The sequence below is a fragment of the Gambusia affinis genome, linkage group LG10, assembly GCF_019740435.1.
Source record: "Gambusia affinis linkage group LG10, SWU_Gaff_1.0, whole genome shotgun sequence".
Taxonomy (NCBI): domain Eukaryota; kingdom Metazoa; phylum Chordata; class Actinopteri; order Cyprinodontiformes; family Poeciliidae; genus Gambusia; species Gambusia affinis.
This window is the reverse complement of record NC_057877.1, coordinates 19,073,942-19,098,824: the sequence shown is the minus strand read 5'-3', so window position 1 is coordinate 19,098,824 and position 24,883 is coordinate 19,073,942. Positions and strand designations below refer to the sequence as shown.

The 24,883-nt window shown below is 37.2% G+C and overlaps 1 protein-coding gene across 16 annotated transcripts in view; it reads left to right on the top strand.

Moving 5' to 3' along the window:
• Positions 1-24,883, top strand: part of ptprsa (protein tyrosine phosphatase receptor type Sa) — a 240,092-nt gene that overhangs the window by 192,957 nt on the left and 22,252 nt on the right. For 9 of the 16 annotated variants that reach the window (XM_044130252.1, XM_044130248.1, XM_044130254.1 and 6 more), the window contains 10 exons: positions 120-207; positions 1,391-1,603; positions 1,917-2,080; positions 3,497-3,508; positions 3,920-4,035; positions 10,468-10,515; positions 14,805-14,902; positions 17,765-17,888; positions 21,167-21,342; positions 23,364-23,483. In XM_044130252.1, the coding sequence (XP_043986187.1) occupies positions 120-207; positions 1,391-1,603; positions 1,917-2,080; positions 3,497-3,508; positions 3,920-4,035; positions 10,468-10,515; positions 14,805-14,902; positions 17,765-17,888; positions 21,167-21,342; positions 23,364-23,483 (1,159 nt within the window). The remainder of the gene's footprint in view (positions 1-119; positions 208-1,390; positions 1,604-1,916; positions 2,081-3,496; positions 3,509-3,919; positions 4,036-10,467; positions 10,516-14,804; positions 14,903-17,764; positions 17,889-21,166; positions 21,343-23,363; positions 23,484-24,883) is intronic. The other 7 variants (XM_044130256.1, XM_044130262.1, XM_044130261.1 and 4 more) reach the window with 3 other exon arrangements.

Below are 24,883 nucleotides of genomic sequence, written 5' to 3'. Positions count from 1 at the left end.
GCTTATGGGTAGTGCACATATTAGTAAAAAAATTCTTAAGTCTTGCAGTTAGTTAGAATTAAGTAATAAAGAAAACAACTTTACACCTTCAGATGTTTACCTTCTTGGTACATTTGCAGGAACTTCTATGTGGTTGTGGTGCCTCTTAAAAGAACATCAGGAACAGTTAAAAACTTGAAGAATCCTGATGAGATGGACATAGAAGAGGTAAGATCTCTTAAAGATATTAGGTTTCTTAATATATAGTAAATCTTCCACAGTCGTGAAAGACACAGGATTAGACTGGAGAAATCACATGATATGTATCGCAGCTAGGGAGAAACTTTTCTCCACACATGAATTTTGTGTTTTCTCTTAGAGATTCTGTTTGTCGAATCAATGGTTGTAAATGTGAACAGTGTTGAAAACACTATTTACTGGAGTGGGCACAGACATTAGAACATCTCAGCATTGCAAATTTATCCCCCATAGCATGCAGAAGACAGAATTATGCAGTCTTCTCCAACTCTTCCCATAGCTGGGGGTCACCTTTGGTGCTAAATCAATGACAACCATTCCTTTTGGAATTGGGATTACACACATTCCCCATGGTTTGTGCCTGCAGTCTGAACAGAATGCAGAAGGTTGAATGTTTCTTTCTTTGCTTCCAAATGCCATGTAGCTTCTTTAGTTGACATTGCATTTTATTTTATTCACAAGCAGTTTCATCTACTTAAGACATTCAAGTTATTTGTTAAAGAATAACAAAATTAATCCTACAAAATAATTTCTTTTTATTCATACTGGTAAATTTAGTTTTAAAGTTATATTTTAATTTTACAAACATGTTTCTTCTGACTGAAAGCATTATCAGTATTTTGGTTTGACTTTGCCACAGTCCTGACTTAAATCAGTGGAGAGATTCAAATATTAGGCAAATGGAAAGGAAGCATTTCAACCTCAAACATGTGCAACTCAGTATCGATGTTGAACAGAAGAAACATAAAAAACTGCTCAGCAATTGAATGTTGCAGTACCAAAACAAATGTTCACACTGGTTATTTGGAAGGGTATGTGCAATTGCATTTTTTTTTTAAATAAAATAAAATTAGAAACAGCTAAATTGTTTTTGTTTTTTTTTTTTACTTCAGACGCTGATGGTCCCATTATCCTATGAGTAATGCCTGCCATTTTGATTTTCAAAATTTTGATTTTTTATTTTTTTTTTGTGGTTCAGGAAATATATATATATATACGTATATAATAATATGTATTTAATTTCAGAAAAAATTTAAGCCAGAATAAAAACACATCTTTAATAAAGCCAAATAATTTGAGACATATGTAGGATTTGCAATACGGAAAGAAAAATGTGAATGAGATAAATTAATGCCATCTTAACTTTGAACAGCTGCTGAGGGATGTGATCCCAAAGCGACGTTCGCGGCGTCAGTTGGCTCAACTGGACCAGCGGAGTGCCTACATCACAGCCTGCTTCAAGAAGCTGCCCTCCACCTTCACAGTGGGATATGACCACCCCCTGAGCAGCTGCGAGAATAAGCCCCTCGAACCTGGTCAGGAATATGCCTTCTTCCTGCTGGCTGAACTCAACTCCACTGTGGGGGTGAGTTTCAGGTTCATTTCAGCTCAGTACACTTAAGTTGCTTAGTTTTAGCCAATTTTGCTTTTCAGAAACTCATTTAGGTGTTGTTCACTTTTGCCTCAGGCTTGCAGATAGAGATATCACAACAATTATAAGTGTCCCCTTTTGTTTTATTTACATTTTGTTCGTATTAAGCTTGTCCTAATTAATATTAGAAGCTGACCACAAAATCTGATCAGTGCAACTCTAACCTGGCCTGCTGATAACTTTACTCATATATTTTCATTGTCACTATGTTACTCATTCTGTTTTTTTGGGGGGGGTTTTCCATCAGAAAATGTTTGCAACCAGCCCGTTTACTGACACAGTGATGACTCCAGAGTTGGTGGTGGATCCTTTGCCAGTAGAGACTGGTGATGGACTCATCTGGGTGGTCGGCCCCGTCTTGGCTGTGGTCTTCATCATTGGCATTGTCATCTCCATTCTCCTTTTGAAAAAGTGAGTTTGATTTAGAATTATTGGAATAATCATATCAGAATATAATTTAGACAGCACTCTAAAAATAAAATTGTTCAACCTTAAATAATGGGACAGCTGGCTTTCAGGTAGTTTTACTTTGCCCATATTTTGCCTGTAAATGAGCTTTTATTGTTGGATGTTAAACATTATATAATCTCACTATTATTACGTCAAACTTGCTATTTAGACATTGAGCTGAAACAAGGCTTTGCAGTTTTTGTTCTCATTATTTGATGTTGAACTGGTTATTGACAGTTTATGTGAGGAATTAGGTTATCTGGATATAATTGCATGTCAGGAAGCATGCTGAAGCAGGGTCATGTTTTGTATTCTTTGCAGCATGATGTCCAAAGACACAATAACATTGTTGCATGCAAATGTGAAAGAGGCTGTTTGCTGTGGTAAAAGATGACTGTGAGAAGTGAGCTGGTTGGAGAAATAAGAGATGATGAGATTCTTTAAGAAGATGTTCAAAAAAACTCAACTCAGAAGAATCAGTTTTATGTTCTGAGATATTTATTTAAATTATTCCCGGTTATTTAAAAAAAAACAAATGCTTCCAAATTGATTAACTTCAGTTTAGTTTAAGTTAGGTTCTCATTGCTTTCAGTGATACGCTTGCAGTAATTATCAGCTGCTCTATCTAAGCTCGATAAAAGAGCTGCAAAAAGCGACAGATCAGGTCAATATGCCGCCCTTGTTTCACAGCTATCTGTTTCCTTTATCTTCACATCCTAGAAGTTAGAACTAAAGTGTGAGAGCTAGTTTCTATACACATGAGGAGATTCCTGAATTATCTAAAGGGGTACCAGGGCTGGGGTGAGCAATACAAGTGTAGCCTTCTACTGTTAGATGATCCCCCCGCTGACTGACCTTGCCTTACCTCAGTCTTGGTGGTTAGGGAGAGTAACGTCTCTCCTTGGATCTCTTTCTTTTTTCTCCATTCTCTTTCTCTTCATCTTATGCTTACACCACTACTCCTGCCCTGCTTCCCCCTTCTCTCCCTTGTGAATAGTGTTTCCCGGGTCTGCCCTTGGCCCTGACATTCCCCTCTCCTCACTGTATCTGCACCCTCACACACACGCCAACATGCACTCACACAAAACACTTGTATGTTCACAAATGCATGCGCTTAACTACATTTCATAAAGCATTCACTTATTTTCACCCTCTGGCACATCTTTAGACACGTTTACACACACACACACACCCCTTCAGATGCTGATGAACTTCATCTCGCTTTTTTGCGAGCCCAGCAGTGACCCCTGTGAATTTTAAACTGCTCTCTATTGATTTATATCTCTTCTTGCCTCCCCCTCTCCCTTTCTCCTTGTGTGTTGTGTTTTTACCATCTTTATATATTTATTTGGCTCCTGTTGCATTCTCTGGAAACAGCAAACCAGACAGGTAAGGTGTAGTCTTACTTAGATTCAGTGCATTTTACAAAAGAAGGGAGTAGCCTGCCTTCCTAGAATATGAAGAACACTGGAGGATCTTGAGCTCTTGCTGTAGAGAGGTGCAAGTTTATTTTTGTTGTTGTTGTTTTTAAAAAGGTGCTTTGTCTTAAAGTCAAAGGCTTAAAAAGTTGAATGTCTTTGATTAAACAGGTAATCCATTTAGAAACAAGGCTAATTATTATGCATTTAACTATACTCCTGTTGACAACTAACATTCTGGGTTTGAGTGGTGGCTTTCCTCTAAAAATGGGGGGAAAAGGTGTCGACGATAAAATTCTCTTACGGATAACTTTGACTTCATGTTCCTCACTTGTCAATGGTTTGTCACCTTTATGCTTCTCTGCTCTTTCTTGCTCCACAGTCGGAAGAGAAAAGAGTCTGAGCCACGCACAAAATGTCTGCTTAACAATGCAGATATTACACCCCACCATCCTACAGACCCTGTGGAAATGAGACGCATCAACTTCCAAACTCCAGGTAGGGAGGCACATTCACAGTATTGATATTATTCTCTGTAAAACTCTATTTGCATAAGAGTATTAGTGCTACATGTTTTATTATAACTATGGCAGAGTCGTGGTCTTTTTTTTTTGTGAAGTGGCATAAACCACTTCATAAACCACTTTTAGCGATTTTAACGTAGAACTAAAACACTGTTCAACCTCCATATAGAATAGTAGTAGGGATTCTTCAGATCTATTGATTTTTCAAAGGGATTTACTGCCAAATGTTACAGTAAATTACAGCTTTTTACTGTGTGCATTCTATTATTTTAGACTAAAAAGATAGCACAGTTAATTCACTTTTACAGAACAAAAAAATCCAACTGTTCACTGGCAAATTGTGCATAAAATCCGACATAGTTTTACTTATGTTCTACCTTTTTGTTGTTTATTCTTGCATTTAACAGTGTTTTGCCTCTCTAACTGGCTACAGGCCATATTTCTACATTTCCCATATCCCCATGTACCAATTAGCCAATAATGATTAACAAATTGCAAGAAATTATGATTGTTAAGCTGGATACAAATCCTGTTTTGTTCTTTGGGGTTTTACACGGTTCCACTTTTGTATTTCTTTTCTTCTGATGTTCGTCCAAGCTAAAAGCTCTGATGTTTGTAACTGAGCAAATTACATTCTTCACACATTCTGTTTGGCTTCTACAGTTCATTTGACATGTTTTCCTTCATTTTCCATAAGACCTTTTTTTATTGTGGTTTTGGACTTTCTTGTTTTGCTGCAGTCATGGTTCTCATAATTTGGTTAAAGTTGAATCTACAGTTTGTTCTGCTTGTTTGAGACATAAGTGAATCAGGAATGTTTAGCTTCAGCTGCTCAGTAATGAGCTTTAAGTTGTGTTCTGAATATGAAGGTAGAACATCAGCATTATACTAACAACATTGGCATTTCAAATACATGCTTGCAAAATTATTTCATAAACATATTTTAAACATCTTCAGGAAACATGTAAAATGTGCTGGTTTGGTTTTCTTGGCAATTTAAGAGAATTAAAAACATATATATATATATATATATATATATATATATATATATATATATATATATATATATATATATATATATAATGCACTGAACTTTATTTACACGTTATGCATTGTCACAGATTCTTTGTTGGAATTGAAAAAAATGTTCAAGGGGTATGAATACTTTTAAAATGCACTGCCATATCTTTAAATTAATTGCAGCTGTTATATTTGTGTGTTAGCTCTGAATCCACAAAAAATCAACAATTTAGTTTTTACATGAAGCCCTGTGTTTTTAATGTAGACTTCTGCTTAATATTTATTTTGACATGGAACCTTTTTGAAAAGAAAATGTCCCTCATTGGGTTTTCCTTACCTGTTTCTATGAACATCCAAAAAAGAGGAAATATTTTGGAGTTTGGGGTAAAACTGATGCAGCCTGTTTTCTTTTCAGTTGTTTTTTATTTATTTCTTTTATGCCTCTGTCTCTGAGCCCAGATGTCTTTCAGTCATCTGTTTGTCAGAAGTGGCCAGCCTCTACACCATCAAAAGGCTCAGATTTCAAAATAGAGCATCCCTTTTCAGCTTCTTTGGGAGTTCAGATATGCTGCCTGGAGTTTATTTCTTTGGGCGAAACAGACTTCTTCATGTCAGATTTTAGAAAAATGTGATTGAAAGCAGGTGCACATTCCCACTTAGCCGAAGTAATGGTGAAGATCATAGGATCATCCTGTTTTCCATGTTTGTTTTTTTCTGAAATGTTCTTTGTGATTATTTCAATTTCCAATGACCACCCTCGCTGTAAATCTTTGCTTGACTGTTTGCCATCTGCTGCTCCATTTTTCAGCTCTTTTTCATGACGGATTTAAAATTTATGTTACAATTTAATGCTCTATTTTCCCATAACATTTACTAATATTGGTATATGCTGAGACCTTATATAAAGCAAGTATTCTCATTCAGCAGCCCTTACATTGTTCCACAGAGTTGGCTGCTCTCTTTATCTCAACACCCAGGAAATTTAATTTGAGTGGACATTTTTGCCCAATTAAGAGGGCCGGTGAGCATTTGTGAACATTCCCATCAGCTAATAGCAGCCATTGTTCAATTGGCATAGTCCCAGTGCAGTTATCCAAGGCCTCTCAAATGCAACAGAGCATATGCCGCATTGGCTGTGTGAGCTCAGTGACCCCTAGTGCTGAGGAACATAAAATATGTTTTTGATTATGTTTCCAATCTGCAATGCCTTGTGTGGTTGTGTGTGTGCTCTGAAGCCTGTAGGTAATGTGTCAGCCTCACAAAGAAATCCTCCAACTCCTTTGGGCAGAAAATGTCTAGTTTTGTCACAATCGCTCTTTGTGCCCAGGATTTAATTAGCAAATATGGCCAAAAGCCTAAAGCAGCACCACTAAGTTGATATCTACTGTCTATCTCTGACCATACTCTGCCATTTTCTCACTTTTTTTTTATGTCTTCCCTTTTCTTTTCAAAAATAAAAAGGATGTTAGGTGAATAATACTGTCAAAAGCTAGAAAAACTAATCATGAATTTGAAGTAGCTCTCAAATAAAAAATGTTGCCCTGAGACTATAAACAGTTAAATAAATTCTTAAAAATGGTAAAGTTTCTGATTTCAAAGACATGAGAATCAAACATCACATTTGGTTATCATGCAATAAATAGATATACATGCAACATATATCCTAATAAGGACCAAAGTGCAAAATGAGATAAAATATTCTGCACTTGTCTACAGTAAATATCATGTGACATCATTTAATTTCTCATCGTATTATAAGAAAGAAAAATTAATAGCTGATAAATGATGGCACAACCAGTTCATATTACTAAATGAAAGCCTATTAAACTATTTCCGCAGTAGTTAGCCCTGCCTTATTTAGGTCACTTTGATTCTTCAAGAGTTAATCGCCTGGGGTGTTACTGCACATAGACCTTACAGAAACAAAACATGGATCTCATATTCAATAAGTGGAGTCCTACCTTCCCCTACTTCACAGCTACTTACCCACTCAGTTTTGTAACTACTCCTCTTTCCCAGTAAAAGGTGCAACATTTAACCTCAACCTCTGTGCCTTCTCACACATTACATAAATCATGGCAAAAATGCCTGAAGGTGTTAGAGGCCAAGCTTTTAAAAAGTCTTTTGAAGGTGGCTTATTACTAATGTAGCAAAGCCTTTTGGATTTGTTCCACTGTTCAAAGTATTCTAATCCCTGGTTCATAGAGTGCACTCAATAATGGCAATGACACTAATTCAATAATTCACCAATTTCTATTCCCATTTCATATCCAAGTATTGGTATTTTGTCCTAAACAACTTTCATTTTATATTTATGTAAAAAAGCTTGGCGCTGTTACTGTTATGCCAGTTTATATCGATGTGTGACGAGCAAAAAGCTTTGTTGCGCCAAATCATATAGAACGGCATTTTTTCAAGATTAAATCCTCCCTGTAGTTCTGCCAGAGCATCATTTGGAGGCGCCGAGGGAAAATTTATAAACCGGAAAATGATCTGCTTGCTGTCTACTGATGATATATTACATTTTCAATAGTTTATGAGCAGATTTTCAAAGGTCATGTTTGGGAATTTAGGAAAAAGTTGGTACTGTTCCTACCTGGTGTTGGAGGGGGATCAGTGAAAATGTTTCTTAGAGGATGTTTTGAGTGACGCCAGTAACGCAATAAACAATACGGACTTTTTTTCAGTAACCAGTAATCTAACGCGTTATTTCAAATCCAGTAGTCAGACTACAGTTACTTATCAAAATCATTTTTAATATACTATCTTCTTTTGTTATTTAATCAGATTTCCTCTACTCGCCTTGTCAAAAGTGACCGATCCTCTATACAGAAATGTAAACAATGGAAGATGATTTTGTTGGAGGAAAACTGAACTATTTTGAGTTTCTGTCGCCAAGTCCGATTATTATAAGCGGCTTTGGGATTTTTTTAAGTCGCTTTGAAAATTTAACGAGTTGCTGGTTGCGCCTTTTTGGGCTGCTTTTTGAACGTGAAGTTACTCATTTGGGCTTTTAAATAAGCAGAGACTCATAATAAATGCCCAGAATTTGTGGTTGCAATAAGGTAGTTTTAGTCAGTCTCTCTCTGTCCATCATTTGGATGATCACTCATTTAGCTTTAGCGCCAGCCTCCAGGAGCTGCCAGAGCATTTTCATAACCTTTTGGCTATGGGGCTCCTCTGAAAGACTGACACAGAAATGAGCTGACTCTTGCAGGCAAATACATATTTAACTTGGACTAATTAAAATCCGTAATATGCAGGTTCTGGATCAGAAAGGTACCACAGAAAAATAATAATCTCCTGTCAGTAAATATATTTCTTTAATTTATTAAAAATTATAATTTAATCAACAGCAATATTAAACATCCCTATTCAAATATGCAAACCTATTTCATATATATCATGATGAAATATCTTCTCCTTTATAAATAAAAATCCCTCTACAGAACAGCTAAACTGAATTGACCTTTTGTCACCTCTGTTATTTTCTCTCTTTACTTTGCTTCCATATCTGCTTTTCTTCAACTTTACCCACCACTTCAGCATCTTGTGCAACACTTGACACCCCCATGATTCTGGCTGGAAGCAAAAAACCCACTTTATTATGTCGGCACATACAAATCAAATATTTCCTTGCAGAAAAAGGCATTGCATACATTGAGAATCACACTAGCACCAGCCAGTACACTTGTAGGTATCAGCAACCTACATGTTTCTCCCGATTACAGTAGTGACTTTAACAAGCATGCCCTCCTCCTCACAGCCCTGTCAAATCACAGACACGGCACGCACTTACACATAAACAGAATCAGACATGCCTGCACCTCCTCCCTGCTGTGATGAATGACGTTCAGAGACAGGGGATCAGAGTACCACCCGTAAGGCTTAATTAGTCATTGTCACAAATCAATTAGGAAGAGAGGGATGTTCAGTGTCTTCAGCCCTTTGCTGTCGCTTGACGCCGCTAGTGTGGTGTCTTCGCACTAAGATGTCTAAACAAGGTAAACTCACCTAAAGCTTGGCGCTGTTACTGTTATGCCAGTTTATATCAATGTGTGACGAGCAAAAAGCTTTGTTGCGCCAAATCATATAGAACAAGTCAATTTTATGGTAGCCAGAACTTGTCTGCCAGCACTTAAATTTATTCACAGGCAAATTTGACACATCCCACTAAATTGCTTTTTTTTTATTATTGTATGTTTAGGTTAAAATTTTAATTTCCTTTGACTATTTGGATAGATATTATTCAGTCCTAGGATAGCCTTGGTCTGACTTGACCTCGGAGAACCTTGTTTTTACAGGAGATAAGATTCCCTCGGAGCTCTGACTTCCATCATCTAAGGCTGCAAAGCTGTCAACCAGGAATGCAGATCCTTTTCCACACCTTTTACTTCCAGGGTCTCAGTGAGACGCTACTGACAAAGAAACCATTCAAAGTTAGTTTTTACCAAAAAACATGGGCTTGTTCCCCCAACTTTCCTGTCATTTCTTCTGTTTTCTCAAATGATAAATCTGAAAGCTTTGATGTTGCAGATCAACTTTCTTTAGTTAGTCTTTAACTGTTAATGTGGAGTTTCTCCTTTTTAGTTGCAGAGGCTGACACTTGCGAAAAAAAAAAGTCTCTCTATTGAAGAGGATCCTGGTGCTGGTATAGTACCACAATACCTTTCAAAAGTATTCATACCCCTTAATTTTCTTATGTTGTCAATTGAAAACCACGAATCGCAATGTGTTTTGTTGAGATTTTATATGATAGACCAACACATGGTTTTTAAATTGTTTTACAGTTGAAAATCTGAGCAATGCAGTGTGCATAGGTTTTCAGCAACCCTTTAAGTGCCACTTATTCTCCCTTGACACATTTAAACAGTTCTGGGTATTTATAATGATGTCAAATATCAATGCCTAGAGTGCTTCCCATGTGTTCATTAAATAACAGGATACTGTATAGAAACTGTATGTTCACTGAACGTCGGTTCCGAGTTAACCCTGAAATTCTGAAGTAGGTTTTGACAGTAGAGGAAGGTGTGATATTGTACATTCTCAGAAAGAAATGTTGAGACAGTGAAAAGGGTTGACCTATACGTCCACTAAATAATTGCAGCATGTGGATGGATAGGTTTTGCCAATACATTTATTAGGGCACTGTGTTCGCTGGTGATAGTAAAAGCCTGGTCAGCTCTACAAAGTTTTACCTTATTTTTTTATATCTGGTTAAATGTCTGTTCTTCAATTATAAACTGATGGTTCTAATAACAAAACTGCTATATCACCTTTGTGCTTTACTTCATGGCATTTTATCACTTTGCCTGTTGATTTTGCCTTTACTGTTGCAATACAGGTCGTTGAACCTACTGTCTCCTATGTTTATTGTTCTTTTCAGATTCTGGTCTAAGCAGTCCTCAGAGTGAAGCAGATTTTGACTATGAAAGTTAGTCTTCATGATTTTAGAATATCTTCACCAGATTATTTTAAATATTTTTTTTTATTTTTTCTTATGTTATTTTTCTAGCTTTGCTTGTCTCAGTTTACAAATTTACAAATCACATTTTCTTCCCACAATTCACCGAATTTGAGTCAATTTTTATGTTGCTTTCTATTAGTACACTGAGCTTTTTATTACTATTTTTTTATTTTAATTGGATGCCCGTCATGTCACCCTGAAGGGCTATTGGCTGTGCATTAATCCACCATGCATAAATAACCTGTGCAGTCACTTCTGCTTATGTACAGATGCTTTAAAATTGTTTTTGTAACGGGAGCACAATCTGTGTAATTCCTCTTTGTCTTTCACAACTCCTTGTTGTTCTCCCTCCTCCTCCTTCACCAGCACTGCTCCATTTCCATTCCCCACCAAAACGGGGTCTTTTCTGCACTATGAGATAACGAGCAGAATTAATTAAAGCAGTGCAAAACAATGGCTCGACATTTGATCACCCCCCTCTTGCTGAGAAAGAATCATCCGAGGGAAAGAGTTTCCTCTCACTTTTTCCCTTTATTTTATTTTAGTTGCTTACCCGCAGACTTCTTTCCTTTTCATATGGAAATATGCAACATCATAAATAGGCTTTTGGCTTGGCTTATCTAAAGGAATCATTTCATTTCTCAGGCACATTGACTGCAAATCTGTATATTGGAAATGTGTAATTGGGACCTAGTTTGTTTTCTTTCTGTGTTCACTGATCGCATTTACATTACAGTGAAAATAAAATGGAACTACTCTGGGCCGTGATAGATGGGTTTGTCATTGTTTGTTTGAGTGAGGGATGTGAGCTTAACATCTAGGGTGGGAAAATAATATTTGTACTTTTTACAATCAAGTTTGAATTAAATGAGTAAGGTGACTCTTGGTCACTTATCTTTGGGTATGTGCTATAATAATAATTTGCCTAGGAAAATGGAAAATTAATAAGCATTTTTCCAGCTAATGCTGATTTATCTTCTTTCATTTTTTTTCTTTTCATAATGCAGATTCTAACAGTTTTTTCCTAAAGAAAAAAACCCAGTTAGAATAGTCATAAAAGAAAAATGTGCTGCAGGCTTTTTGACAAAGAAAATTAAGAAAAAGGATTGAAAGAGTGGCCCTCTTTATTCATGTTTCCAACCCTTCTCAGATTTCTACTGAACTCACAACAGAGCATCAAAACATCAAATCATGATGTTAGTAGGTGTGTTTCGAGAAAATGGTGGGTTTTGATACACTTAATGACTATGAAAGAATGACAAAGATTTGACCTGTCAATCAGTAATCAGAGCTGATCAAAAGAATATTGTTGTATGATTCTGACCCCTGGCTGTTTTTTATGTGCATCTCATTTGATATTTAGAAGAAAAGCTTAATTTAACTGTTCTACAGTGTGTGTAGAAAGGCTAAAAACATTTTTTTCAAGGACAGGACAAAACCCATGAACAGTGTGTAGTAAACAGTGCGTAGTGTCTCTAAGCATTGGAGTAACTTATCTGCAGACTTTAATTTGAACAGTAAACAGAGAAAACTGAACTTTAATTATATCTGGAACTTCTGTAAACAGAACCACACATGCACAGCTTCAACACCAACACTCTTTGATCTCTCTCTTCTCATGGAGAAGTAGGGATTCCTCATTTGCATTTACATTTACTTATTTCTCTTGTAGTTTACCTTCTGTCACTAAATTTGATGCTAACTAAAATGCAGGAAATTTAATTAGCAGTTTTTTGCACATATTCAGGATTGCATATTTTAATTTGCTTGGGCATAAACGGCATTCTCAGCCCTTCACCAGTATAATTTGCTTGTGTCAAGAAAATTGAGGAAAACTTTGAAAAATTTTTATGTTTCCTTGTCCCACCTTTTTTGTGATTAGGATATTGCAATGAAACAGAAATTTCCAATGAGTCACAGAAATATTCAATACAAACAGTTACTCACTTAGCTGATCCTCTACGTGTGTGTGTGTGTGTTCTGGTTCTTTTGTAGGATACTATTAATTTTTGTAGGATGCGACTACATTCATTTGAGTGTCATCTCCATTTGTCTTGCATATGCATAGTAATCCTCATGTAATTTAGTGCCTCATTGTTCTCTCAATGTAAATGAAAGTACCGTTACTAATGAAAACTGTCAGTGAAGAGAGTCAAGCCCCCTCTTAAGTACAACAAAAGCAACCAAAACATGAGCGACCCTTGTGACATTGGGGAACTGTTTGAAAGGGAAAATTAAGGGTGCTTAATGTGATTATTCCAATTTACATGCCCAATTAACCCTGACTAACTTTTCTGAATGGAGATTTCAAGATGATGTTGGCTTTTGACCTCAATGCTCAGCAGACTAAGAGGCCTCTTATTAAAAATACAAAAGTGCTAACTAACGTAAGTCTTGCCAGGCCACATACGACACTGTTACAGTCTATGGTAATTCAGTGTTTCATTGTATAACTGTACTGAGGACTGCTGAGCAATATTTTAAAAAAGAAAAAAAAATGGTAAAATAACAAAACAGAATTTCTTTATGCAAGTGAAAGGGTTGTACCCACGAGAGTGTATTTTAGGATTTATAGAAAGTGCAGATGGAAAATGCAAGTTAGAATGTTCTACTTAAAGGTCGCGATATTTATCTTGGCACCTGAACTCATTGGTTTGAGAGAACTAGCAGATGAACAAAGACGCTTTTTTTCTTTATTTTTTTATAATTCTACTGCAGACTACAATGGAGCAGCTCACTGTCACTCAGCTTCACTCACACTCATAAACTCCCTGATCCCCCGTTCACCACCTCCACCATAACCCTCCAACTCCCACAGGTCAGGGCTTGAGTTCAGTTTTTGTAGTTTTCCATTCAGACAGTGATGAAGTAAGCGTTTAAAAGATATGACTAAAGACAAATCAAGTCAGTGGCATTTTGGATTTATGACAGAGGGTATGTTAGGTAAAATCAGATTTGAAAAGATTATTTATTAGAGCTTGCGGTATTAGATTTTACATTTGTGAAATTTCTGTTTGCTATGAGAAACGAGATTAAAGAACAAAACACAGGAGAATATATAATTTTGTTTTTGTTTACTTTTGTACAACTTCTTTTTCAAATATACAAAACAACGAACCAAATACAGAAATTGAGGGGAAAAGATAGGGTTTGGATTTTTCAAAAAGTAATTGAAATAGTCCAAATTTATTTCAAATTTTACTTTGATGGATTTCTTTTCCCCACTTTACTTTAGATATGTCCAAAAGTTTATGTCCAATTTAAGATACATTTTTAAGCATGAAACTCCCAAAAATAAATGTATAAAACCGCATTGAAATTTTTGAATGCCTTCAGTAAACTAAATTTAGATTTGAACTTATGTTATTCTCATTGCACAAAGACACAACAGTGAAATTGGCAAGATTTATGATCTGGAAATAAATGCAGAACAGGTTTATTTTGATTTTAAAAATCTTTTGCTCTAATCATTTAAATATTCATTTAAACATCTCCCACATAAAGGTTGATTTATCTAAATCTCGTTATATAAATAGATAGAGGGAAGTGCACAAAAGGTTCCATTATTGTAGTTTTTTATCTTACTCCAAATATTCTTGGTGGATTCTGAAGAAAAAAAAAACAACATTGTTAATCTTTTCTGAGTGGTTTTATTGTTTAACGTATGGTATGCAGTTTTCTTGTTTGAAGCACCTATAATGAAATTTGTTCTTTTTATTATCTTTACTTTGCGGTACAAATGATTTTTTAACATTTATTTGGAGAATAAAAAATATTATATTATTATATTTATATTTCTCCAAAAATCTGTTGCACTTTTATTCTTGTGGGATTGAGTCAATTTGAATTGACAATGCCTTTGATTGTTGAGGCCATTGTGCTCGTTTTTCCAGCAGCATTTTGAATTGTGAGAAAAGAAAAAATTACATTTGCGTTACAGGTTAATGTTGCTAGATCCTTTCAATCAAAAACAAAAAAAGGTTCAACCCAGTTTAAAAAACGTCTAACTTTGAGCTCTGGCCTGGTAACTCTTACATCACTATTTATCTTTTTGTTTATTAGTGTGTTCACTGTGTGTTCGTCTCAAGCTTCCCCATCACTAAAACATAGCCCTCATTGTTGCACAACCAATAAATCCTCACCTGTTAAAACATGTAATTTCAAGCTTTTGAACCTTTGGCTCCTTTGCTATACTAATGAACCTTTTTCCTTTTTCTCTCCCACATGGAATTCCTGTCAATTTCCTTGGCGAGCAGGTATGATGAATCATCCTCCGATCCCTATCTCGGAGCTGGCTGAGCACACCGAACTTCTCAAAGCTAATGACAACCTCAAACTCTCCCAGGAATACGAGGTGAGCGGGCCCGGGGTTTAAAGGTCCTACAGTATTGATGTCTGCCATATTGTGTTTTTACTGGAACAGGACAAAAGACTAGCTTCTGTTATGTTGTAAAGCAGGATAATTATCGAGATCAATCATGTAAAATTTGCTTTAGTTTGTTGTTGTAATTCCTTAACTGCCAAACCCAATTTCTTCAAATACTTTGCTGAATAGAATCATTATCTACACTGGAATACATTACGGAAATGGAAAAATAGATATTTATTCATGCACAAAAGATATATTGACATTATTTACACACACCAATGAACTTAGACTAAAGATTTTCTTTCCTTTACAATAGAGATATAGTCTATTTTCCTACCCAGAGCTCTGCACAGACAGCCAGGCTTGGTGTGTGTTTAAGAGCCCGTGTCTGTGTGTAGAGGGTATGCAGGGTGTATAACTGAGCTGTCTGAGCTGTGAGTCGGCTGCGGTTATAAATGACACCAGAGTTGATTAGAAATCAGGAGCGCTGAATCAGCTCTCGTTTGCATACAAGCAATATTCTCTACTCACCATTCCTAAATCACAGAGCCTGACGCCTCATTGCCCGCCAGCTTAAAGTATAAAGCCGGTACAGAGGCATAGACTGTCGTCATCATGCCTGCTGGTGGATGTTGGTGGATAATGACTTCTCATAGAAGTCCAGCATTTCTTGGATATCTATTATTCAAGAGCCCAGCATTTGTACTGTATACCAAATGTGATGAGTTTGTGCCTTCAGCTGGGCAGGGGGAAAAAATGAGAGAAATAGTGCCAGGCCTACAAGTTCTAATTACTCTGTTTTGAGAAAGAGCCTCCAGACAGCGGCTCATCTCTGTCCTTTTCCCCCTCTCTCACTGTCCGCCCGCCCATCCTCAAACAACTGCCCCCCCCCCCAGGAAAAATAAATGGCCAAATTAAATAGAGAAGTGTAATTTTAATTTTGTTATTTTCTTGATAAATGGCCGTTCTTTCCTGCGCCTTGGCTTGCCAAGCGCAGCTCTGTAGGGGCTTTGACTGATTGGGTTTTAGCCAGGCTGTATGTAAGAGAGGAGGGAGAAGAAGAGGGGAAGAGTGGAGCGCAAAGAGAGAGAGAGAGAGAGATGAGGTGGAAAGGTTTGGTTAATGATGAAGATTCACTGAGAGGAGGCAGAGTAAGGCATCACAGCAGGGGAATGGAGATAAGGACGAGATAATCGGATGCAGGAGCAGCGATGAAAAGACAACAACGCTTTCACCTGCAGATCCTGAGGATACTCTCAGGAGCTACGCTATGCAATGCAAGGCTTCTCTTCTCGGCAGGGGCTGCCGTCCACCGATAGGCACTATATCACAGAATAGGAAGAAGACAGGGAAATTATAGTTTTACTGGGCAAATTGGATTTTATTTTCTATCGTTTTTGGACATGTATGTTATTTGTTTTCTTTATGTGACTCTTTAATAGAAACACATAAAGCATAGATATGCTCACAGTTTTCAGGCAAATTGTGTGTAATCGGAAAATATTTTACAAAGGATAGATACATTGCAGAAATAAGAGTAAATAGTAAAGCAATAGCATTAACAGAAGAGATATCTGCATTTCTGGGAGAGCATGAAGAGAGAAATGAAGGTCATAAACAGTCTTTTATAAAATGTGCTACGTTGTGAAGGCATTTATGGTACATTCAGATCTTATAAAAAGATAACATACAATATTGCATTCATTAGAATAAAATGTGGCAGGATTTTCAGCCACATTATTTGGAAATCTAAAAATCTGTTTTGAATGAAGTAAAAGCCTCACAAAATGTTCTTTTTAAGAACTTGTTATACGTGTAGATTAATTTAATGTATATTATAAGTTAATCTCAAAAATTAGAATGTCATAAAAAGTTGATTTATGTCAGCAGTATACAAAGTTATAGATTTATTTCACACAGAAAGATATATACCACTCATACAAATAAGTCGTTATAATTTTGTTTTAATTTTAATTTTATAATAATGGTTGTAGCTGATCATATTATCTTTGCCTCCATATTACAGTGGCGAAAGGACGCTACGAATCAGATGCCAGGTTCACTGTCATTAGTGGCTAATAGTTGAATCTTATCTGTCACTGTTTCTTTCTTCTACCAAGTGCCCACAATATGGCACACATCTCAATAAGTACCACCTTTCTTATTATAAAATAAGACTCTAAAGCACATCCATAATAGTACACTTCACCAGACAAAGTCACATGCTGGCAGCAACAGGACTCAGACATGCTTCATTTTGCCTAGAAACATTGTTGCATTGCTACACCCTTAATTAGGAGGTCAGGATGAGGAAGCTGTGTGGAGAGAATATATGGGTCAGAAACCAGGCATAAATGCAAGATGTGGCTCAAACACAGTAGAATCTTGTCACTACGATAATTATATCATTCTTTCCCTCCTGTCCCTGTTGAAATTATAATTTAACCCTCAATCTCTACACCAAACATTTACTTGATACCATACAAACCAGATGTGATGAGATGCTTAATTTTCCTGAAAAGACACAGAAAGATTTATTGCGAATTCTTGTATTTCAAAGAGGTATTCGGTCCAGCCTTGTTTCCTCCATCATAGCAGAAGAGATGCTACCTTGATCAATACAGTTATTTGTCACTGTGCACCTGCTACTTTAGCAGCTTCTATATTTCAAGCAGTCAGAAAGCAGATGTTCAATATAGCAGGATGTTTTTCTTTAAGTGAAATCTCCTCAGTGTCTCTTTCGTCTTTGCACCACCGAAGCTGTATTGTTGTAACTTAGCTCCTCTCACGGCTCCTGTGATTACTTCTTTATTTGTGCATGTTTCTGCTATCTTTGCCTCCTATCAGTCTATTGATCCAGGGCAGCAGTTCACCTGGGAGCACTCCAACCTGGAGGTGAACAAGCCTAAAAATCGTTACGCCAACGTCATCGCCTACGACCACTCCCGAGTCATCTTGGCTCCCATCGAAGGTAAGACTCGCCAGCTCTCCCTGCACTCACCACTTTTGAGAGGAGCACATCTACAGGCAGATTAAGTTTTGGGTCTAAAATTAGATGACACAAAGACCTTCTGCTATATTGAATAGAGCAGTGGTTCCCAAAGATTTTCTGTTGGGCCCCTCTATGGATTACAATAAAATCCTCCCCCCAGAAAACAAGATAAAGAAAAAAAATCAACTGGGCACACGCATCGTTCAACCAGACATAAACCTATACACATATTTTGTTTTCAAACTCCACTGAAGTTTATTTCACACTTCAGGTTGCAACAAAACAAACTACAAACCATCTTTACAATGAAACACTTTTGCAATGCTACCTTATATAACTGTAGCATTGCGCGCCCCCTAGAGGTGCAATAGCACCTCTAGGGGGCGCGCCCCACACTTTAGAAACCACTGGAATAGAGAAATATTCAAAGTTAATCCACACAAAACCACAAATATGAAGCTGAATAGATAATTAAATCTGTCACTCCTTGATTCTATGAGAGTATTGTACACCGAGTTGTGTCAGCTCAATGTACTTCAGTACAAAGCACTGTAGCTTTACCTTTTTCACATTTTGACATTTCACAGGTTTTGTTTTATTTCACTGCCACAGACACACACATTGCTATATAGTTGTAAACTGGAAAAAATTAAGCCTGGGTCTAAAATTAGATGACATTTATATGGCATTTAGATCCCCCTAAATAAAATCCAGCGGAATGATTTTATGAAACAGCATCCTAAAATGAAAAGAACCTACCAAAGCACAGCTATCCCCATAAAGAGACAAATCAGGCAAGGACAACATGAACCAGAGAGGCAGCGATAGTTATGGTAGCTATGGAGGAGGAAAAACATAAACACTGGTGGCATATGGTGGTGGCAATATTATGCTGTGGCGATCCTTTCCTTCAGCATGGACAGAGAATCATGTCAGAGTTAATGGGGGATTAATGGGACTAGAAAGCATAGCAGTCCTAGAAGCAAACCTTTTGAACTCTGCTAAAGACTTTAATGGTGTGGAGAACCACCTTCCAGCAGGACAACAGATGTACCTACAGCCAGAGCTTTATTCACATGGCTCAGATTGAAAGCTGTGTTTGTGTTAAAACGGCCCAGTTATAGAGGAGATTTAAACCCAATTGAGAAAATTTATGTTCATATATTCTCCATCCATCTGACTGAGCTTAAGCTATATTTCAAAGAAAACCAGGTAAAATGTCAGTTTCTCGTTTTATAAAGCTGCTAGAGCCTTTCAGAATTTATGCGCTATTTTATGTCATTCCATTACATAAACTCAGAATAAAATCCTTTGAAGTTTGTGACTGTAATTTGAAAAGAGGGTTTGAATAGTGTAGCTGGAAACTGTAGAGACAGTTTTGTGTGTATAAAACTAGATGAGACAAAGATGACTTTCTCTGTCTAATAAGAAAGTAAAAAATATCAAGTATAGTTTTAGCCTGCATAAGGACAACACAGTTTTTTTCCTCAAGTATTGCTTTGAATTATTAAGGGCCCGGTTGGAACCACACTGTAAACTGAGGATTTGGTTTAGCTCGACTTGCTTTGTTGCAGCTAAGCAGTTTATGTAAGCAAATTACAGAGACTTGTTTCAGCTCATCACTTCGGCTTGCCCTCACTTCTCACTCTCAAAGGGATCCCGGACTTAAACCAGTGTTTGCAACATCCCATTTGTCTCATCAGATCAACCCACTGCTCATGGCTTCCCACTGCTCATGGATTCCCTCTAACTGGTCATAGACACTGAGTTCTTCCAATCTGAGAGCCAGAGAATCTCTCCCTCTGACTCCTAAATCTTAAGGGACATTGTCAGAGGTACTAACCCTTCACTGGTGACGTTGTTCTGGCTCTGCATCACCAGGGGACCACTGAATTGTTCACAGTAAAGCCAAACTCCAGAGTCCTTTTTTTTTCCTATCATCTGAGCTAGCTGCTTGGACTTTATTTCAATATCATGGAGTAGTCAGGCCAATTTGACAGTGCAACAGCATGAATAGCAAAATTAACCGAGAGAAGAAGAATGCCTCATCCATAAATACATAAATTAATCAAGTCTGAAATTTCTATTTTACACTGCAGTGATTTTGCTATTAGTCGCAGCAGAACAATCCATGCAAGCCACCATTCTCTGTTCGCTTAGCTATGACTAAAGCCAAGGCTGCACAGTCAAATTTTACAACGTAGTACCCTTTTTAATTGCATTTCTCTTTCTTTCTTTCTTTTTTGCCTTCCTAATATTCTCCTCCTCCATCTCGTTGACTTTTATCAGTTTTTCTTTTTTTTTTTTAGGATTCTACTCATTCTCCCTCTGGTTCTTGTCCTCAGCACGTCTCATCTCTTATATTAGCTCAGTCGAGTGTTTTATTGTTTGCTGCTTGAGAGCAAAGACGTCAGCCAGAGAGACGTGTCTCTCTGACACACATGTCGTCTCGCCAGAGTTTCATAGCAGACCGAAGCGATGTGGAAGTTAGCTGAATAAATATTGATTTTGTTAGGTCTTATCATTGTCACAGTTAGACTAACTCGCACCACATTATTTTGTCTTGCTTCAAACATTTTACAAGTTAAATAAACAATTCTTTTGTGATCCCTCAAAAAGGCTTGGGGTAACACCTTCAACTTAGTGACACCCAATCTTTATATACAGGATTTTTACTGAACACGACGGGACCATGTGCAGACTATCATACTTACTAAAACATTACTCATCTTCTCTAGAAGCAATGCAGAAGGGGTTTTCTTATGTCTACATTGATTAGAGACAAGGTGTTATGGCTCAGATCATGTCTTATTCTTGAGCATCACATCTGAGGTTTCTAATTAAATCCACAGGTGCTACATTCGTAGAAAAATAAACGATAAAAAAAGGAATACAGGCATCTGTTAATGGTTGTTTGAGGGTTTTTGGTTGCTAAAATGGAAATAAAATGTTTGCTTTTTGGGGGGAGGGGTTCGAGAGGTTGTGAAACTGACTCTATATATTTTAATACATTCATTCTTCTAAAAACCTATCTTGTTTGTTTTTCCTTCTTGAAGTCAATTATTTCTTACTTTCACACATGTGGTTTAATTGGCTTGGTAGCTGTCACTGAATGTGAAAACTGGGAGTTGTTGTGGCAGATGACACAAAACAAGCGATGCTAATAAGGAGCAAAGCAAGGCTGATAAATTGAGCTTGGAAATTAGGCACCACTTTCTGTTTTTTGATCTCTCTCTGCCTTCTCTTTTTCCATCTAGGCATAACGGGTAGCGATTACATTAATGCCAACTACATTGACGGCTACAGGAAGCAGAATGCTTACATTGCCACCCAGGGTCCGTTACCTGAAACATTCGGGGACTTCTGGAGGATGGTGTGGGAACAGAGAACAGCAACTGTTGTGATGATGACCCGGCTGGAAGAGAAGTCACGGGTAAATCAGTTCAGCTTAGTTTTTACCTGCTGCTCTCTCATGCTCTGGACAGGCCAAAGTCTCAAGAGAATGGGTTTAAAAAGAACATGGTTATTATTACCCAGCAGCCTGCCCAACCACGAACAAGGTGAAGACTTAAACTTTTTTTCATGTTCAGTGGAAAAGACTAGGAAATGACTGCAGCGCAGATAATTTCTGTTAAATAAATGTAACATTTTAACAGTCCACATTTCTAAGCTGTTTAGATTTGAATTTCATCCATGAATTTCTGATTCCTGTGTTTAAATATGGCATGACAAAGACAAATTTCTCTTAGCCAGCCTTTTTTACATGGGTAAGACATTTAGAAGACAGTAGAATCCACCATTTTACCATGGAAGACATTTGTTTCTTTTAGCATTATCTGGCTAAATGACAATGAACTTTGCATTTTAGTTTAAGTTAATTTAGTTGACAAGGAAAAAACTGAGGGAAATCCCAAGTCACGTTAGGAAACTACTCAAAGATTAGTTTTATTTGTAGTCGATACTGCACATTGGTTAATGTTAGCTATCGTGGTTATAGCTAAGCAAGTAGTTGCACTCTTACTGAGGAGTGCAGAAAGTTATAATTTCGTTTTAAACAACAGAGTGTTCTAGTATCTTTTGCAGAATGTGGGACCGGAACCTCCCACCACCATCTGCTGATGGTGGAAGTTGGAGGAAAAGTTACCATAGAGAGATATTTGGCATGTATTAGATGCATCATAGTAAGGTTTTTGTTTTTTTTTGTCATTTTTGCTTGGTCCAGTGAAATTATGTAACAGGTTTCTCATTACTTAAAAGATGAAGAAAATGTAGGTCTATGATCATGCATTAAAATAGCAAACATGTGCACACACTTATTCGGCTTTGGAACACAACAACAAGATTTAATATACAAATTCTGCCAACAAATCCAGACATAAGTAATAATATTCCACTAATGCAATGCATAATAATGTCATATCTTCCAGTTTCCTGACAAGTACATTTTAATGAGTACATTTTGCTACTGACCCCGCTGTCCTTTCACTCATGATTTTCAATGCAAGACTTCTCTGTGTAATGAAGTATTTTCCCCATGTTAGATTGTTACTTTTCCCTCAACAAAAAGAGGCTTGAATATTTGTTCTGCTACTGAATCAACAGTGATAATATCCTACTCTATGAAGGTTTGTGCTAAATGTCAAAAAGCCAACTGCAGTGTTTCATCCTGTCAACTCAAACCTGTGTCAATATCAAACTCACTCACCCCAGGTGTCTCCGTTCATTCTCCTTTCCCTCCATCCCTTTTTCAGTTGTTTACCTAGCCACCGTGCCGACATGCGCATTCCTCTCCTGTCAAACGTGATCAGGATTAGCGGGCAGTTGAACTTGAGTGTCAGCTCCAGCAGGAAATGGGAGCGAAAGCTGGAGAGCAGCACATCTCCTTCACTAGCTGTCACATTTCATCAGACGTTTGCAGACGCATCGCGCTCCTTAACTGGATGAATCTTTATTAGGTGGCCTGATGGTCGGTGGGGATCTGCAGTAGTGGTTTCAGATATATGATACTCCCACTGGGAAAGAAAATACAACTAATGCTTTCCGTCATAATAAGAAATCTGAGTAGGATCTATTCCAACAGACCTCACTCTTGCCAAGCTTTAGGTGTGGCGCTAGTTTTTTAAGTGCTTTTTGGATTTGAGACTAGATGAGCTGTTGTGATTGTCATAGTCATTTCCATGTACGTTAGCGCTTTTTCTCAGAAGTGCCTTAGATGGCTTCCCTGGTGTTTGTCACTGCTCCCTGGTGTTTTTGATCCACAGGAGGCCTTGCTTTATGAGTGCTGCACTAGCATATTATATTTAAGTGAATTTATATTTTCTCTCCCACTGCTTCATTTTTGTCTATGATGTCAACCCAAGATGAACTTTTATATATACAGAATTGGACATTCTGCAGCAGACACCTCCATCTGTCCATCAACCTTTGTTTTTCCCTTACTTTTCTTTCTCTCAGATTAAGTGTGACCAGTACTGGCCAAGTCGTGGCACGGAAACCTATGGCATGACCCAAGTAACCCTGTTGGATACAATAGAGCTGGCTACTTTCTGTGTCCGCACGTTCTCCCTCCACAAGGTAAGAGGATATCTCTTTTCAAACAGATACTGTGCAGGAGTCTTAGTTGATGCAACTTTGCACATATCCTAGTTTTGACAGAGATTTCTGTGTGTTATATTGATATTAACTAGCAGTGCTACTTTTAGTAGTTTCTCCTTTTATTTTTAGTTTTATTAACAGCTTTAGGTGCTTTAGGTATTATGAGTTTTTCTGAGGAGTTTTCCCTAAAGCATCAATATAGTATCTACCTAGAGCCCCCACTTCCTTCTTCCAGTACATTGCAGCATCACTCATGAGTTCATATATTTCAATCATTCCATTTAAAAAGAGAAGCTTATGTTGGACTTAATAAAAAAACATTGAACCACCAACAATCGATCAAATGGCTCTCTTAACCATCTTTTCACAGTGGATGTCAAACAACTTGCATTCTGTGCTTCTTTCATCAGACTTGATTTCCAAATCTCTCATCCTAATAAAGGACTTTAGAGATGTTTGAGTGTGATGAACATAGAATTTTCCATTTTTGATTTGAAATTAAAAAAAGTTTTATAAAATCAGTAACATTTTATTGACATAGCTGCAGATTTGAATTTAGCAATATACAAATAGCCATTGGGGTTGCTACTTCTTGTGTTTTTTTCTGAAAAAGGGTAAAAAATAAAAACAAAACAACTAAATATATGAAATACATTATATTCTGCATTGACGGTGCAAAAAAAATAAAAACCTTATATACCCTATCACACAGAATGAAGTGAATGAAATCCATGAAATTCAAAGTCTGAATATTGAGTACAGGTCTCTGGGCACAGCATGAATAAAAACAAAGATACAAAATTTATACAGAGAACCTCAATAAGGCCTATAAACCCTGGGCTGTTTTCTGTTCAGTGCCAATATTCTTTTAGAAAACCCCCCTTTGTCTACGCTGTCTTCCCAATCCTCCCCTTTTACCTTGTTTAGCTCCGTCTCTCCTCAATAGATCATCTGTTTATGTGCATCTGCCAAATTGGAGCACTTAGGTAAAGTGAGCAGGAGAGAAACTCAATATACATAATTGGCAGACAGCTCTCATGCTTCTCTGTGTGTGCACAAAGACCCTCTCTTACTCTCGCACACAAGCTCAAACACGCATGATGTCCCTCACACACTAGCACAAACTTGTACACAGCTGAAATTTGATCCCTTACACAGATATAGGCACTCACACAACAACATCCACTTTAACACAAAAAAATAGAGGAAATAACCATTAAAAAGACTTATTATTACAAGGTGGCTTAAAGTGAAACTAGAAAGGCCAAGATTGTTGCAGACAGATTAGAACATTTCTGAATTTTTCTCTTACCACATGGCATCAAACTGACCTTTTAGGCCATATCGCAAGCGGAACAATGAATGACAGGGGACTCCAC